Genomic DNA, 18929 nt, shown 5'->3' with positions numbered 1-18929 from the left:
AGAAATCCGACGGTTATCAGAAATAAATGGTTATACATCGATTCTAATAAATATCTTCCGCTGATAAAAAAAAAATATACGATGCTATAATACATATTATTTACATATTTTTATTATAAAACAATTACTACCATAATGGTTAGATTTAAAACGATTATAAAGCAAATTATTTAGTAACCTATCATCTGTTTAGTCCAAAATAATTAAAGTTATTATTTAGTTAGCAGACGAGCCAAAAAAAGACAACACCAGAGGAAAAAATAGAAATTCTATATACATTCCTACAACTTATGTATATATTTTTTCTCACATGGACAAAATATAAGAACAAAAAGAACACTACAGTTATGGCATTTTCTTGTTTTCCAAACAACTAAAATACAATCTACAGTGCACACTAACAATGTAACATCAGAAAATTTAATTATAAACCTTCCAATGTCACAGGGATGAAAAACTGGGGACTAATACCAATTACAAATTCTAAAAAAAAAAAAAAAAGAAAGAAAAAGCCTGCTAGTTCTGAAGCCAATTTTGGAATTTATGGTTGAGACTACGGCCCTGCTGGTTTTGAATTGAGAAGTGGCTGCAGAGCCTTCACAACAATTGTCATGTTTGGCCTGAAATCTGCCTCATACTGAACACAAAGTGCTGCAACTGCTGCCAACTGATGCCCACAAGTATTCACCATTTTAAATGCAAGTGAAAATTCAACCAAGATTGATTGAAAAACAAGAGGTTAGAGCAAGAACCTTAGCAATTGCCTTTGGTGGGTATTCGTTATTTAGTTTGGGATCCACACATTGCTTCACTTTATCCTCACTCAATCTTGGAGTTGCCTGTCGGTAATTATCAGCACTAATTAGATTCATCAATTGGATGATTAATTAAATCCAAAGTTGAAAAAAAGGAATAGTTAATTATTTGGTTTAAATTTTACATATATTTTTTTTATGGGTTAAATTGTAATTCACTTTTAAAAGTTTTAATTGATAACTGTGTGTAAGAATAGAAAAATACCCATGTGACAAGACTTTGTTGTCCCTTAGGCATTGTATGATCTACTGGCTTTCGTCCTGTCAAAAGCTCTAAAAGAACAACTCCAAAACTGTATACATCACTTTTCTGAGTTATCTGTCCTGTCATAGCATACCTGAAAAGAGCAACAACCAACAAATTCACACAAGATCACTCCACAATTGCTTCTGAAATCAGAATTTCTACTGTTAAGCAATTTTTTTTGCTTAATTTCTCTGCTAAAGCTGGTGGGTATCTTAATGGTTTAGTAATGTGATGTTGAAGAAGGAGCAGAAGGGAGCTTACTCTGGAGCATGGTAGCCAAATGTTCCCAAGACCCTAGTCGAATGAAGCCGAGCTGCACTATCAGAAGAGCCAGTCGACAAGTTGAAATCGGCCATTTTTGACATGAAATCGTCAAAAAGAAGGACATTGCTTGATCTGACATCGCGATGAACTATAGGAGGCTGAACTTTTTCGTGCAAATACTCAAGGCCTTTGGCTGCACCAAAGGCAATTTTAACTCTTTGATTCCAGTTAAGTGCAGGACCTGGTTCAGCCCCTTGTACACCTTTCCTCCCTGAATCATAATCAAACCGAACCGCTTGTGAACCAAATTCGGTTCAAAAATCAGTATATCTAATCGGAATTTTTATATACATACCGTGTAATACGTCGTGTAAAGAACCCATCGTCGCAAACTGATAAACCAAGATTCGATTGTTTTGCTCCAAACAATATCCCATCATCTCCACAAAGTGATCATGCTTAAGCCTGGAAACTACTGATAACTGCAGAGAGACCCCATTAACAATTATTAAAGAAGAAAATCGTGAAAGATTTGTGATCATATAGGAGAAAAGAGAATCAATGGTTGAACCTGAGCTGCAAAATCAGAATCCGGTTCCTGTGAAGTACTGGTATCTAGCTTCTTTATTGCAGCTTCTACACCATCATCTAACTTTGCATAGAAAACTCGACCATAAGAACCTTCTCCAATCAAAGCCTTTGTACCAAAGTCATCTGTTATTCTGTTTAAGTCATCCAATGACATAGATGGAATTTCAATTGGTAAGATCTTTTGTGGAGTTCCAGTTTTCGCCGTATTAGCAGTCCTTGGCTCTCCTCTCTCGCCGCCTATGGCATCCAAAAGAAAAAACAATGAGCTCTGTTCTTATAGCATTCTCCAGGATTATGAACAAACAAAGACTTAACAGATTACAACAACAGAAACCCAGATAGATTTGCAGAACTTTATGAAGATTATGACAAGATTTGAGATAAAAGATTTTGAAGGTTACCACCAGCATAAGGGTTCCCTCCTTTTGGTGGGGCTGGATATTGATTAGCAGGCGGGCCGTCGTGTTCCTCCTCTGCACCTCCACAACACAACATATCACCTCTTTGATACGAAAAATCCACTGTTGACCCAAAAAAACAAGACACATGAAAGAATTTCATTAACAGAGCAATCCCCAATTTTCAAATGAAAGGTCTAATCTGTTTCAAATAATGATCAGATAATGAAAGTTTTTAGATATATACGAACCTAAAGGTTTGAGATCTGACGAACCCAATAGCGGAAATCGGAAATGCAGATTGAATTGAGAAACAGAAAGAGACCAGATGATGATGATGAGAAAAATGTGGGAACAGAAGAATCAGAAAAAAAAAAATGAAGAATGTAGAGAAACAAAGGAAGAAAAGAAAGGTGGTGGGTTGATGATGATGATTTTGTTCTTGCCTCTATTCTCTAACTTCCTCTATTGATTTCTCTGTTTTAGAACAGAGGCATAGATGTTCCTTTGTGCAGCGGGAAATTCGGTCTAGAGTAAAAGAGTTTAACGGCTCAAACTAATTAACCTAATTCTACGTGATTTCACGTTTGCTTTGCATGTCCCATCCCATGCACTAATTAATCTTGGGATTTTCTATTGTTAATTTATTATTAAAATTAAACAATACTTTTATTTTATTTATTTATTATTACTTCTAAATAATCAAAGCATTTTCTATGACAAAATGAAAGTGACGCATTATAAGTTAATCCCAGAAGTTTCCTTTCCTTTTTCTTTTCTTTTTTTTTTTTTTTTGTGCTCATTTTACTGTAAGATAAAACTACGTGAATTAAGAAGAAACAATACGAGGATGAATTTGATAATAAATAAATTAAGGTAATTTACAAAGACTTTCCTGATAAAATTTATAAAACATTTTTTTATTAAATTTTTAATAAAAATTAATTTTTAAATTTAATTTTTATTTAATAAAATAGTCTTTTCATTAATAAAAGGTAAATTACTATTAGTTGACTATTAATTAAGAGTTTTATATTTTTTAATGATTAAAATATTTTTCTAAGTGGTCAAAGTTTTTATTTATTATTTTAATAATAAAAATTAAAAAATTTCTACTTTAATTTTTAAAAATTAATGAATTTATGAGTTTTATCCATTATTTTTTACTTATTATATTATAGTAAATAATTTTAATTTTTAAAATATAAAATTAATATTCTGTATAAAATTAATAATAATAATTTTAATTTTCTTAAAAACCATTTCTATATTATATAAGTATGAAAATTAATTTTTAAACTTAGGAGTACGTCTAAATTAATTTTTATAAGTATTCAAATTTTTATATTTATAAAATATTAATTTTTATATTTTAAAATTTAAAATTTTTTATAATAATAATAATAAATAAAAAATAATAGATACAATATATTTTTAAAAAATTAAAATAATAATCTTTTATTTTTTATTAAAAAAAATTGACCACCTAAAAAAGTATTTTGATGATTAAAATATATAAAATTTATAGTTAATAAAATAATATAAATTTATTATTTTATTTTCTTCTATTATGGATAGAATAAATAAAAGTATTATTAAAATAATAATATTTTATAATAATTTATTATTCTAAACTTTGGCATATCAATAAAAGAGATATTTAGAGATGAATTCATCAAGCGATGTCAAAATATTTTAGATCAGACGAAAATGATAATTTTTAAACTTTCAATACTTCATCAATTTTTTAAAAATAATGCCAGAAATAATTTTGTGGAAATTTTTTTAGATGGATCTAGTTTATTATGAATTTAAAAGGTATTAAAGTAAATTTTATTTATTTTTTATAAAATGATATATTTATTTATATCTTGAAAATATTTTTTTAATAAAATTTATAATGCATAGTCATGGAACTATATTTTAAAATTTTTAATTTTATTTCATTAAAAAACTTTTATCAGTCTTTTCTTAAAATCACACTAGAGAAATATATTCTAATAAAGTATCCTCTAGACTGAAATTAAAATTATCAATAACTTTATATATTTTTATTAAGAAAAATAAAATACATTTTACTTTTTAGTATAATTAATGAATTAATTTCTATATTTTAAAAATAAAAGACTATTAAAAATATTTACGTACTATTTAAAGTTCAACGATTAAAGTTGTAGTCCCTGCTAAAATTTTTAATTTTTTTTTACTTTTTTCAATATTTATTACAAAAATATAATATAATTATTTACCAAAAATTAAATTAAAAAAAAATTAATAGTAAGTGGGCCAAAAAATAAAATATTAAAAAATCACATATATTGCATTAATGCACATTAAAAATGTTGATTTCCAATTAACAAATTGTTATTTTATAACATATTCAATAAATAAAGTCAAATAAATTAACATTTTTACTTACTTTCCAAAATAAATATGAATTAAATAATTTATTTTTTTATATTAATAATAACATAAGAGTGGTTTTTTTTTTATTTTTGAAATGGATAAGAGGGTGAATTTATCGATAAGAATATAAATATTATATAATAAAATAATTTTTTTTAATAAATAAAACTAAAAAATAAAGATAAATGAATAAAATTTAAGTAAATAATAAAATTATTAAAATTTTCAACATATTATTTGCAATTTGTATACTTAGGAAAAAAAATCATATAAATTATTATTTATCTTTTCAATTTTGACATTGCACGGTATTTAGCAATCACTTCAATGGTAAAATTTTTTCATATCCAAACAACAGTTATCCAATTTTTCGGCTATTATTTTAAGTATTTTCATTTCAAATTATGATAGAGTGAAATTCTGTAATTATGCGTTTATATCAATATATAACTCTAATTTAGATAATAAAAATTAATTAATTAATTTCTTTTTCAATTTATAACTTAAAAAAAATTTAGTGAGTTTCGATAATTATTATAAAGTAATTAATTAAAAAAAGATTAAGTCATCTAACTGTATTTAAATTTTATAGAATCATATAAATAATCATTAGAAAGTTTTATTGATAAATTATGGTCACTCTTTCTATAAGACTTTAAAAATTAAAAATAATTAAAGTCATATACATAAAAAATAAATAAACTCATAAAGTCATAAAATAAAAAATCAAAATAAAAAAAATATTAAAAAGTAAAAAATCGACCTTAATAAGAATTTTAAAAGTGATATCCACTCTCACATTTCTTATTAATAATTATGATTCTTTCAATGTTTTTAATATTTGATATTTGAATCTTTGTCTCACGTTTCACGTTTGCATGATTTTTTTCGTTCCAATCCCTCTATTCGCGGCTACTGTATTTCTTCTCCGCTATAAAAGAAATAAATTCTCAAAATTATTGAAAAAATAAGATAAAATAATAAAATTTGAATTATATTGGATACGGTCCTTAATAATTTATTTTGTAATTCTTCAGAATAAAATAAATTTTTCTGCAATTTTAATTTTTTAAGATCATAACAATAAAAGTTTATTTTTAATTTATAACTCACAGAGAATACAAAAAAAGAAAGAAATAAAGCAGAAAATACAAGTGTTTTGTGTATAAAAATATATATTATTTAAAATGAAAAAATAAATATTGTAAGGAGTTACAAAAATTTTGAGATAATATAATCAAATCCGCATAAAAGAATAACGATCATTTTAATATTAAATTTAAATATCAAACCTCCAATAACAAAAAAAAATCACAAACAAAATTTTTAATAGCTATAAAATCTTATAAAATGAAATAATTGTATTTGAGATTTAAAAATAATTAATTGGCTAAAAATAAATATTTATCGATAAGTTAACATATTTTAAAATATAAATTTATTTTTACAAGAATGATCGTGATTTAATAGTTAGATTGAATTAATTAAATTTAATCATTTTGATAAAATGTATATCTCATTCCCTTCGGTTACCTGTTAATAATTTTTCAAAAATTCCTAATTAATTAAGATAAATAAATTTTTAATGGTTTTGCACAATATTTTGAATCATTCTTAACTAGAAAATTAATCATATTTGTAATATTAATTTAACAGTGCTGAAATTAATCACTTTGCTTAACCATGAGTGCCATATTTTCTTCCAGGACAGCTTTCAGGTTAGGGATAAATCCATGGAATGAGGTCGCAGCTTCATGTAAGTTTCCTTTTCAAGATTCTTTTTTTCCTTCTGACATTCTTGTAATCACCCTCTTGCAGCTGCATATACTCCTGGGAAACCTTACCGGCAATATCATCACTCTCATATTCATAGATGCTTGGGCTCTCTCCCTCTCTCCATTTCCATCAATCTCTAGCCTTTCTCTCTAATTTTATTTTTTCTTCTCATTCTCTACTATTACATTTCTTAAAAGATTTCACTATAAATGTCCAGATCTAACTTTAACATCTGAGAATTTTTATTGAAATCATTCTAGGTAATCTTTGAACTCTTTTTCTCTATTTTATAGGTCTCTACGTTGAAATCCTATATTATAGGACCGTTTGATGAAGTAAAAGCAAAAATCTTCATCATCAACCACCCTCAGAAGCCTCGTTCATGGATTCAGATGCTGCAACCTCACAAGGGAACAACCTTGCCCTATTTTCAAGCCTGCTAATCTAATACTTACAGGGTTTCTGATATTAGGAAGATGGCCATTTCGATAGGCCTTTGCTTGTTTTAGTGCGCGAGTTCAGGCGGATAGATAGCTTTTATAATTTATATACCAGTTACAAAATTCTCACCTAATTGGGCAAAAGGAAAGAAAACTGTTTCCCGAGAAAAACAAGCAATTTCCTGGATTCTTTTCTAGTCAAGGAAACCCTGAAACATTCCCTCTTCACCGATTTAAAATTTTTCATGGTTTAATTTGAATTTTAAAAAATAAAATATATTAATAAATTTATATATAGAGATTAATAAAATTTTCAAAGTAAAGAAAAAAATTTCTACTTTAAAAAAAAGTCATCCTACTTAAAATAATTTAATTTTTCTTTTGATCAAAACATTATTAATTTTTTTAAGTAACTTAAATGTCAGAAAGTGTGAAAAATGTTTTTCTATAAATTATTTTCGTGAAATAAATGGAGCATAAAATTTTTCTTATACTCCCGAAAAAAAAAAAGAGAGAGAAGAAAAGAACCGCTTGAGAACCTTTACTTAACAAGCTTCACATATTCATTGCATTCATGCATCAGTCACCATAAGAAAGGAACCTAGGAAGTGATACTTGAAAGGTTTAAGATAGAGGGTGTTCTGTACAACTCCTAAAAAAGCTAATTGCTTCAAAGATCAAGGTGGTCTCAGGGTATTTTTAGGAGCACTTATCCAAGGGGTACCACCAATGGCAAATCTCCACAATGCACTAACATGTTCTGGTAAAGCATATTCAATGCCAACACGTGGACCTACCAGTATGTTTTCAGGCTCTGGTCCATCAAGCAGTTCTAAACCACCTGTAATATTCCATTTATATAACTTCAGGATTGCATATATTCCATTAAAATGTGCAGTTGACAAGAAAAAACTGAAACTTACCAGGCGTATAAAGGGGATGATTAGACCATTCCGTTGAAATCCCCAGTGCTTGACCAATCTAAATGCAAGAAAAATAAACATTAAGCACATGAAAGAAAGACTTCCACAGTCTGTAAGATTTGAAATAAATTTTCCAGTTTTTATAGATTACAGATATTTCTTTCTAGTAGTGCATGATACAAGAACCGTTTCCAAAAAAAGAAACGGGAAAAAGAAAAGGCAGCAAAAGTTTGGTAATTTAAAAAAGAAAATAAAATAAAAAGTTGTAATGCTTAGAAGAACAAACATAGGAAGAGCTGAGGGCAGACAGTCTGCCATTAGCAATGAGGGAAATTTCTATTCCATATTCAGATTAGAAAGTGTGTGCACGAGATAAATATCACATAGTTATTAAGGTTTATACCTTAATTCTTTTTCATTTCTATTCAGTACTCTAAATTCAACTAATGAAAAAGAAAACTTTCTCATAGAAAATTTTAGTTCTTATCACTAAAGTTAGTTGATGCCCATTGCCATGGCACACTTTCTTTCCCGCAGTCCGGCATATCTCCTTCATACCTAGGGCAGTCACAATGAATGGCCGAAAAATTAATCAGCAGATATTAATATGTTGTGAATTATGTTAAATTTACTTATTTGTTATGTTTCATGCATCACAATGCAGTCTTTACCTCCGGCGTCTTAGGGAGTTATTTTATCATGTATTCTTTTAAGCATCATCCATTCTGGTTAATATAGCACAGATTTCATTCACTGTATTAAATGAGTTACTCATGAATGATACAGCTATTCTGTAGGAGGAAAATGAAATACAAACCTTCCCAGGCCCAGTAAGAAGAACAGGCTTTTCAGTTTTCTGACTTCGACGCTGCTGAATGGTATCCAACCCTGTAATTAAGCTCAAAATGAGGAAAGAAAGTAGGATAAAGACAGAATGCCTTATGCAAGCTTTCTGACAATCATACTTCTTACCTCTGAGTTTTTGCCTCTTTTCATCTAGAGCAAGTATTTACATTTTAAGCGTACCAGATAGTTATCACTTATCAACATGGTTTTACAGTAAAAGACAAGTTAAAATCAGTGTCCTTGCTTTTCAAGTACATTTGAGGAGGGACTGTTGAAAGCCATTACATAGGTTTCATGATGTTGTTATAATAATGATTTTCACTGCATTAGGATCGTTATTTACTCATAGAAATTAGCATTTCTGCCAATTTTGCTTTCATCAGGTTCTGTGCATGCCTAAGCTTTTATGAGCTAGCGTAGAACTAAAACCACTTAGGTTGTCAACTTCACAAGGATAAACTCCATATATGGGTCAAACAAAAGCTGAATAAGTGAGCCGGAGCTTTCCAATTCAAGGCAACAACGGCAAAGTAAATATCACTGAAGCCTCCTTTTATAAAAATTGCTAGTAAAAATGTTTGCTAATATGTAATCATATCCCAGGTACCGCGACAAGAGAATGACAACCAGTAAATTCAAACTTCAAAAAAGTAAAGTAGATAATGACTTCAAAGAAGATGCTATAAGTATATCAGAGGAAAATTACCACTCATGGGGGCACAAGATCGTATCAAGACTGCAGCACCAACTCCTTCCTTGTCTGCAACGATATTAAGCATTGTGTGGAGACCATAGCAAAGATAAACGTACGCATGCCCTCCTGGTCCAAACTATATCCAGATAAACAAACCATATGCAAACATTACTATCAACATTCAAATTTCTGAATCCATTCAAGATATTACAGTGTTGCAATTATACAAATGAATCTCAATAGTGTCTTACAACTGGAGCCGTTCTTGCTGTGATACCAAATCTACCGTGACAAGCTGAATCATTAGGCCTGTAAGCTTCAACCTGTCAAACATAAGTTCCTTTACTACAATTTCAATATGGTCACAGGATCTTTGGCACATTTACGCGTCAGCCCCTTAACAAATTGAAGTATTCTAACAGCACAAGACTAAAAATTCTAGCTTTTCTGATTGTGCTTGGTTATTTCAGCAATCAAAAGAAAGGGTATGTAATAAACTCAATATCAGCAAATAATAATTAAAAAAGAAACCAAATTCTCTGCTTTTCAGAGAGTATCTCAAGAAACAAATAAAGGTAGTTTTGCAGCATTACCTCAGTAATCTGAAGAACAACATCATCTCTCTTGAGGAACTTGCCTAGCAAGCGTGGAGCAAGATCAAGAGCGTCAATTTGAAAGAAATCGAGGGGCAATATTCTCATTTTATCGAAAGATAATGGGTACGAATTTCGGATTGGAAGAGAAAGAATTTTGGTTTGGGGTTGAGATTGGCATGACTTGGCTTTGGCCCTAATGGTTACAGATTTCAGGCGCTGACTCGGCCGAATTTCCAGGTGATCAGCGCCGGGTTCGCTAGGTCGACTCGCCTTCCTGGATTTCGCAGCTCGCTTGACTTGCTGAGCTCTCTTCATTTCCTGGTTGACGAGGGACAAAAGTCGAGGCGTTGAATAATGAGAAAGGAACGGACGTTTGGCCGTTCAGTCTGGAACATGAAGCGGCTTGTCGACGGCACCGGTATGGGCTTTTGGCGGGTTTCTTTTTATTTTTTTTTTTTATTAGAAGTTTAATAATATCTACCTATTAATTCTCTATATATATTTTTTAAAAATTGAAGAAGTAAAATTTAAAATTTTTTAAATTTATTAAATGCACCCACATCAAATTAAATTTATGGATATTAATTTTATATATATATTTCTTTTAAAAAAAATTATTGATTGTATTAATAAAATTTTTTATATTTTTAAAAGCTAGTTATATAATGCTTATAATTTAATGATAAAAAAAACCACCTTTTAACTCTTAAAATATGAGTGAATATTTATATTTCTTAAATTTTATATATAAATATGAAAATTAAATTATTGAAATATATAAAATTATAAAAATTAAATTATGAATAAAATAAAGGATTTATAGTGTATTTTTCATGACAATAACCATTTGCAAAACTTTTAATGCTAAATAGATATTTTTTAAAAATAAATCTTAATGTATATAAACTACATATACTAAATTGTAATTTATTAAAAAATTTATTTGATTGACTTTTCATAATTTTCACATAAAAATTTTCAATATAATTAATGGACTAAATTTTATTTTTAATTTTTATGTGAGTAATCAATTATTTCTACTATTATGATAGATGTTGGTGGTGAAAAATAATCAATACAATTATGTATATATATAATTTTTTAGGAAAGAAAACGTATTTTCTATTTGATTTAAAAATATTTTCTATTTTAAAAAATTAGAATTTTGAGAATATTTATAAGAGTTTCTTAAAAACAGAAAATACAAAATACAAAATTATTTTTCCTCAGCAGTGCAAATTACAGATGTGTAACATATAAGTTCGATAAGTTTGGGCCTGCTGAGCCCAAGCCTATTGGCTGGCTCCTACTTCCGAGAACACAGGAGTAGGAGGAGAGCCGCTGCGTCGCGTTTCTGAAATCAATAAACCTGGTCCTGGTGTCCCTCAATTCAGCGAACAATCTAACTTCTAAAACCCTAATTCAGCTCGCTGTTCTAGATCGTTCCAAAAACCTCTTTCCTTTTGCCCCCATTCATTTTTGTTTTTTTTTTCAGAAAAGGGAAATTATTTCTAGAGCCTTCTAAACTTCCCCTTATTATTTTCGCTTTCCTCTCCTTTCTATCAATCTGTTCTCATTTCCCTTGATCTCAAGTTTCAATCTTTATCCCGCTTGCTTGCTACTTTAAATTTCTAAATTCTTCTCGTCCATGGCCAAGTACGGAGAAGGCGATAAGCGATGGATCGTAGAGGAAAGACCAGATGGTGCCAATGTCCATAATTGGCATTGGGCCGAGACTGATTGTTTGGAATGGTCGCGGAATCTACTCTCCAAGCTTTTATCTAATCTCGTCATCCTTGACGGCGAAAGTAATCTTTTCCTCAAGATCAAGAAGCTTGAGAAGGTCGATGGTGAAGCCTACGTTAATGTTCGCAAGGGTAAAATCATTCCTGGATATGAGCTTAATGTTTCTCTTTCTTGGGAAGGTGAAGCTAAGGATTCTGATGGCAAATCTTTGCTTAAGGTTGATGGATCCGTGGAGATCCCGTATATTTCGGATGAGAATGCTGACGAGGACCCGGAAATTAAGGTTATTGTTAAGGATGATGGACCAGTTGGAAAGGTATTGAAGGAAGCAATGGTGGCTAAAGGAAAACCGGTTATTGAAGAGAAAGTTAGGATTTATGTTCAGAGTATGGCCGAGGGTGGACCTGCTAAGGATGAATTGGAAACGAAAAAGGTCGCACCCAAGAGGCAATCGACGGGGGTAAAGGAGGACGCTGGTTCGACGGCGCTTGCAGGTGGAGAGAAGGAGGTAAAGAAAGAATCCAAGAAAGGGTTTAAAACAATAAGTTTGACGGAGAAGTTTAGTTGCAGAGCTAGGGATATGTATGAGATATTGATGGATGAGAATAGATGGAAAGGTTTTACGCAGAGTAATGCGAAAATTAGTAAAGAGGTAGGAGGAGAGTTCAGTATTTTTGATGGGTCGGTGACGGGGACCAATGTGGATTTGCAAGATGGGAAGCTCATAGTGCAGAAATGGAGGTTCGGGAGCTGGCCTGATGGAATTGTTTCAACGGTAAGATGTTCTTGTCTGAATGCTTTTGATTATGAAAATTGGAGGAGATAACTCCTATTTTTGTAGAATTTGCTGAACTGAATGGAGTTTGGATTATGATTTAATCGCTGCTTTTGCTGTGATGGGAATTTTTATGCATAGTTGAAGAATGCTTAACTGAATGGATTTGGATGTTTGCAGGTAAGGCTTACTTTGGATGAGCCTGAACCTGGTTTTACTGTTGTCAAGCTTTTGCACACTGACATTCCTGAGGAAGACAGGTTGGTTTTTATTAAAAAAAAAAAGGAGTGAAATTTGGCAACTTCAATGGTTTTACTGTTCCTCAATATTTGCTTTCGTTTGTTTCACATGCAGATACGGTAATGCAACTGTGGTGGAAAACACTGAGAGAGGATGGAGGGATCTTATTCTCCATAAGATACGGGCAGTTTTTGGTTTTGGCATATGAGTGATTTAGATATTGTCTGCGAAGTGTAGAATTTTTTTTACGAAAAAAGGGAATTAATCAGATTATCTTTCTCTCGGCAATGAAATTTGAATTAATGAATGCTGGGACTATATTAACTGTTTGTGTGTGGACTATCCGTGTGGCTGTAGTCTCTTATGAAACTGATCATATTGGCACTTATGTTCCAATAACCAAAATGCTTTGATGAATTCTGAAGTTCAATGCAAATGACAGGAATGCGCGTCCTATCAAATATTAGGAAAGCCTTCTCTTTGTTTTCCCCTGAAACGGCCTGCCTTATTATTTATGATTCATTTACGTCCTTACCGAGTACTTTAAATTTTTGCGGCAGTACTATTTTGCAATCCAATATTGTCATTGGCAAAATCTAATTATATATCCAATTTTTTGTTTGACTTGTTTTGGACTTGTTGGCTATTATATGTTATTCTCACCGAATGATGCTGGAAAAACTTGTAAGAGTTATTTGGGAGTGATTTTAACTTAAATATCCTGTTCTGAGCTATTAGATAGTCTTATGCTCTCTACTTTTCTTGGCATTATGGTAATAGTATATAACTCCTCTTGGGAGTTCTTTACTCCCCTTATGCTGCTTATGTTTTTCTCGTTTGTTTGTTTTGTTACCTTTATAGATTCTGACTCAGAGTTCTGGTTGGTCAGTTTCAATGTCATAGGATTCTGGAATCTGATTTGCTGATCTACTTTGTCATTTAACCCGCTAACATGTGTTTTTGCCTTCTAGGTGGTGCAAATTTTTCTGCCATACAATTCATTGGTATTACTATAAAAAATGGTACTATAAGATGAAGTTAACGTCCATGATAGGATGTGAGACTCACCATTCAAATATGGTTTAGTAGTAGGGAAGCCATGGGAAAAAATGTATTCAGGTATTGTTCAGGCGAGGGTAAAAACAAAGGACTGGAACTTGCCCGAGGGTTGCATAATCATATAGGAGGGATGTTATAGGTTAACGATGCACAAGAAATCGTTAAGATGGTTGCTACAAGTTACTCTAAAGTGGAAGTTACTGATACAGAGATGAAACGGGAGTCTTTGCTTGTTTTAAATTGAAAATTTTGTGCCAAAGGCTGCGCTATTCTTGATGCATATATTCTTGATGATAGTTTTGTTGGAAATGGTAGGTGAACTAGCCCGAGTATCTGAGAATCTAACTTCAGTATAGTGAGATCCTTGGAAAATGAAAAGAACAAGGCTTGGATGAAAGGAAAATAGAAAATAGATTCTGGTTCCTGACTTTGGGTTCGAGACAGCTTTATCTTTATGATTGACATTAAATGCAAAATTACTCACTTTTTTTTGCTTAAATCTTAAAATCTCATCCGAAGCCTACGAGATTTTGACCATCATTTGATTGTTCTATTGATTTTGACCTTGCATATGACAAGGTTTCTGGCTGAAAATCTATTGTTGAAAGTTGGCTTGCCAGTGGATGTGAGGGAGATGAGAATGGCAATGGTGCTAGAGTTGTGAAATCGAGGCAGGTGTTAGCTTATGAGGAAAATAATTCTGGGCGCTCCAAGGAAATAGTTGAGAAGACAACTATCTGAAAACAATGATGGATGAAATGAAAACGGCGGTGGGCTTGGCAGTGTAATAGTGAAATTGTTGGGCAAAGGGAAGCTAGGTTCCGTGCAAAAAAACCACCAGTAGTGCAACTACTGTAACGTATGTAGCACCACTTTCATGTGTTGGAATGAGCGAGTCAGGGATGGTGGAGGGTGATTTTCTGTATGCAGCTACTGTACCGTATGTAGCACCAATGTCATTCAAAGTATAATATTTTCTCTAAAGACAAGCAAAAGCATACATCTTGTTTAGTTTTTTAATGTATCTTTCATTTATATTTTTAATTAAAAATTAAATAATTTATGATGCTAAATTATTTTAATAAATAATAAATTTTAGAATACAATAAATAAGATATATTAATAAGTCAATAAATATATATTATTTTGAAAAGAAAAATAATTTATAAAACAAATAAAAAGAGTTTATCTATATGAAACAAAGTATTACATTTTCAATCCCATCAATTTCAAACGTGTTGAAAATTTTCATGAGACTATCTAAATAATGTATTACCGACAATGCAATGAGTCATCCATTTTATTTAGAGAAATGTGTGAGCAGAAAATTTTGGGAAGGATCATAATATTAGTAAAAATAATTTTTTATTTTTTATAAAGTATAAGATAAATGACCAAGAGCAATGTGATCTTGTATTTTGAAAATCCAAGATTGAAATCTAGTATGGGGACACCCCAAATGGGTGGTAGCCAAGGAAGGGACATTGGAAAATATGTGGTCATGGAAGGCAGGGACATCAACGCATAGCTAAGAGGAAACTTTTTGTTTTCTTGTCACTTTCTAGTGAGGCCTAAGGCCTTTGCTCTTGTGCAACGACTTTTGGCTACCGCAAAATTTTACAAGTTTTTTTTAAATAAATATATACTTACATCTTTATATTAATTAAAATTATCTGTTAAATAATTAAATTATTTAAATTTATATAAATTATAATAATTAAAGATAAATTAATTATATTATTAATAATTTATAAAAATTAACTACTAATCGCGACTTAAATTTTGTTGACCTGAATTTTTATAAACCGAGTTAAATAAATAATTTTATTATTTTATAAAATTTTAAACTTCAATAAAATTTTGAATACCGTTAATAAAATATTGTAAGAGAGTCAGAAAATTAATATTGCACAGCTTATCTAAATTATTAAAATAAAAAAAAATACTAAATAGATATATATAGCGAGAAACTTTTTTTTTCTAGAAAAAAAAAAGTAATAATGGATTTAAGACTTTTATTATACTTAATAATCTCATTTAATTAGTGTTGCATGCTAGAACATTGAACTTGCAACAATATTTGATTAATTTAGATTTGGAAGTACTCATTTTTTTCAACAAAATGACAACATTCTCACTCCCATACAAACAATACCAAAGAGCTGACAAAAACTACTTATTTTTCCTTTTGAAAGGGACAACTGTTTTGTTGTATTATAATATTATATCAAATATTTAGGCTTATTAGTTTGAAAAGGTGATAATTTTATGGTTTTTTATATTTATAATTAAATTATAATTGCAGTTAAAAAAATTATTATTATTAATATTGCATAATTTTTATTATTTTTGTATTTTTTATATATCAATTAATAATAATTATTTATATTGCTGCTATATATTAGTTAATATAACAATAAAATTAATATTATTAAAAAAATTTCTATTAATTTTAATATAGTATTAAAAAATCAAAAAAATTTGAAAAAAAATTCACATATAAATTTTTTTTTAAACAAATAAATCGTAACCAAATAAAGCCTTAGAGTTGCAAAATTTTAATATTTGTAGTAGGACACAGAAATAGGATTTAGTTAACCATGATTTCAAGGGATAATTCCATTATTATTATGAATTAAAAAATTCTAAAATTGCAAATTAACTATCTTATTAAACTTTCTAAAAATGGCTAATGTCATGATAATAAAGGATTTTATTGTTAACCATGTTTTCAAGGATTCGAAATTGCAGATTAATTTTATTTTTATTAAACTTTCGGAAAAAAGGACAAATTTCATGATAATAAGGATTTATATGTATAAGTTTCATATTGGGGCATATTTTGTATAGTTATTAAGTCTAAATTTTTTATAATCTACCATTTCATTTGTTTGTAAAATATAATTTATTTAAATATTTTTTATAAAAATATTCTTAACAAAACAACTTGTCTTTTATTATGTAAATTTAATTTAAAAATAAAATATATTAATAAAATTATATATAAAGATTTTAATAAAATTTTTAAAAATAGAAAATAACTTTCTTTTAAAAAAAATTAATTTTTTTAATAAAAAAATATTTTTTATCAAAACTCTTGTAAATATGTTACTCTAATTTAAAATTTTATTTAAGAAAAGTGTGCTATTGCTGAATTAGTTTTTTAAATTATTAAAGTGATCTCATTTGATATCTAAATAACTTTGATTACTTCTTAATCATGGAATATATTTATAATTTTTATTTTCCATAGTTAGAAAACCCTAAATTGAAAACAAATCGTTTCTTATTCGTCATTTTCTGATTGGAAATGCATTTTCACAGCCTTGCAAGGAAAGAGCTCCAAGCTCTCTGCAAGAAGAACAAGATCCCAGCTAACATGACAAATGTTGCCATGGCCGATGCTCTCAAAACTCTTGAGAAAGTAATGCTTTTGCCTTTAATCCTTATATACACATTTCATGTTTCTGTTGGGTACTGAGAAATTGGAGAGGAATAAAAGACTCTAAAAGATATATTATTATAATAGAAAATTCTGGCATAACTGATTTAATAAAATATAACAACTCATTCACGAAGAAAGCATGGCATTTTCAAATCCTCTTTATCAATCTCAATTTGCAAGATCAAAATAACCAAATCGATATGTACAACCTTACCAGAAGATTTGGAGGAAAGAACTCTCGCTCCAGTCAAGAAAAGCTTTCCTTGCCTGGAGAGGAGGAAAGCGGCAATAATCCACCAGAAGATTGGGAGGAAAGAACTCTTGCTCCAGTCAAGAAAAGCTTTCCTTGCCTGGAAAGGAGGAAAGCCGCAATAATTCTGCACAAAAGAGGATTTGACCAAAGAAAAATTAAATTGAAATGAGAGAGATCTCTCTCTTTAGAAGGCTAGAGGGAAGAGACCGATAGAAACACTAGTTTTGGTCTTTAGGTTTAGTCTATTTTATAGAATATATTTGTTAAGAATATATTTATTAAGAATAAAAAATTCTTATTTTTTTAATTTTAAAATATTACATTTTAAAATAAATTAAAATCATTTTTATTTCGTTCTAGAATGTATCGGTAATTATAAATTTTGAAAGAATTAATCATATATGAAATGTAAAAACATATGACAAATGACTTGGAAATTAAAATTAAAATAGCCATATATAGTATACATTTTAAAAATTATTAGGCATTGCATGTTGAATGGGAAGTAGTTATGCTGCGGTGTGCTACCAAAACGGCAAACGACACCGAAGTTCTTAAAAACCATATGTCGCCGAAAACACAATGTCGTCACTATTTGTTTTCATCCTCAAGTGCCAAAATCCCAAAACGTGCTCATCTAATGACATTGTGAAACATATGAATTAATTTTCAAGTATTAAACGTCTAAAATTTCCCAATTAATTCTCAACAACTTTTTGTAATTCTTATTTTTTTTACTGTTGAAATAATTGATATATAATTGCCATATATATATATAATTTAAAGAAAAATTTATAATTAAGGATACTAAAATATGCAACCAAATTTTGAATCAAACTTTAATTTGTGTCTATAAAAACATATTTTCTTGTTAATTAACTAACATAAAAAATAAAAATCAAACTACCAAAAATAGTAAAATGCAATAGGAAAATAAGAGAAAAAATAATAAAATAGTAATAAAATGCATAGAAGTGCAATATACATTTCCTTTACAAGTCAAGCGGAGGCAAATACAAGAGCTGATTGCTTAGCTGAACTCTCAATTTGGGCAAATTTTACAAATGAGATTTTCCTCCTATTGGCTTTTCTCCAACTATTCTGCCCAATTAGCTGGAGTTGCTTGCGTAGCTGAGCTGCCGATTATTATTGCATTACAAGCCTTGTTTAAGTAAATAACCAAAATACACCAATGTCTTAATATGCAAGTTTTAGAAAAAGAAAATATAGATCCATCCACCACTAATTTTACATTGACTAGATATCTATTTACACACTTAAAATTTATTAAAAAAATATCATAATATATTAAATTTCGATAACGTTTCTTGACACATTTATATAATTTTACAAGGAAAATTAAATTAACTTTACGATTAAATGAATAAGTTGTATGAATTTTTTAAAATACTTTT

The 18929-nt window shown here is 29.4% G+C and overlaps 3 protein-coding genes across 4 annotated transcripts; 1 reads left to right on the top strand and 2 right to left on the bottom strand.

Moving 5' to 3' along the window:
• Positions 1 to 466: 466 nt before the first annotated feature.
• On the bottom strand, positions 467 to 2412 carry LOC110620429 (probable protein kinase At2g41970). Of its 2 annotated transcripts, none has more exons than XM_021764158.2 (7): positions 2319 to 2412; positions 1898 to 2154; positions 1682 to 1808; positions 1324 to 1597; positions 1021 to 1153; positions 753 to 839; positions 467 to 667 (listed from the first exon to the last, which is right to left on the bottom strand). In XM_021764158.2, exons 1-7 carry the CDS (start codon positions 2410 to 2412, stop codon positions 554 to 556), a joined length of 1086 nt encoding a protein of 361 aa, XP_021619850.1. In that variant the 3' UTR covers positions 467 to 553. The 2 variants fall into 2 exon arrangements, with proteins under 2 accessions (XP_021619850.1, XP_021619851.1); XM_021764159.2 differs by having other exon boundaries at positions 2322 to 2412.
• A 5073-nt stretch (positions 2413 to 7485) lies between these two features.
• On the bottom strand, positions 7486 to 10459 carry LOC110620394 (DNA-3-methyladenine glycosylase). The gene is made up of 6 exons (XM_021764114.2): positions 9994 to 10459; positions 9652 to 9723; positions 9413 to 9536; positions 8678 to 8748; positions 7861 to 7918; positions 7486 to 7778 (listed from the first exon to the last, which is right to left on the bottom strand). The coding sequence occupies exons 1-6, from the start codon at positions 10309 to 10311 to the stop codon at positions 7615 to 7617; spliced, it is 807 nt and encodes a 268-aa protein (XP_021619806.1). The 5' UTR covers positions 10312 to 10459; the 3' UTR covers positions 7486 to 7614.
• Positions 10460 to 11311: 852 nt separating this feature from the next.
• On the top strand, positions 11312 to 13253 carry LOC110621260 (activator of 90 kDa heat shock protein ATPase homolog). The gene is made up of 3 exons (XM_021765463.2): positions 11312 to 12517; positions 12698 to 12777; positions 12872 to 13253. Exons 1-3 carry the CDS (start codon positions 11645 to 11647, stop codon positions 12963 to 12965), a joined length of 1047 nt encoding a protein of 348 aa, XP_021621155.1. The 5' UTR covers positions 11312 to 11644; the 3' UTR covers positions 12966 to 13253.
• The last annotated feature ends 5676 nt before the right edge of the window (positions 13254 to 18929 follow it).

Source organism: Manihot esculenta, chromosome 8 (genome assembly GCF_001659605.2).
Source record: "Manihot esculenta cultivar AM560-2 chromosome 8, M.esculenta_v8, whole genome shotgun sequence".
Lineage (NCBI taxonomy): Eukaryota > Viridiplantae > Streptophyta > Magnoliopsida > Malpighiales > Euphorbiaceae > Manihot > Manihot esculenta.
Note: the sequence above shows the minus strand (reverse complement) of the source record. Positions and strands in the feature narration are given on the sequence as shown.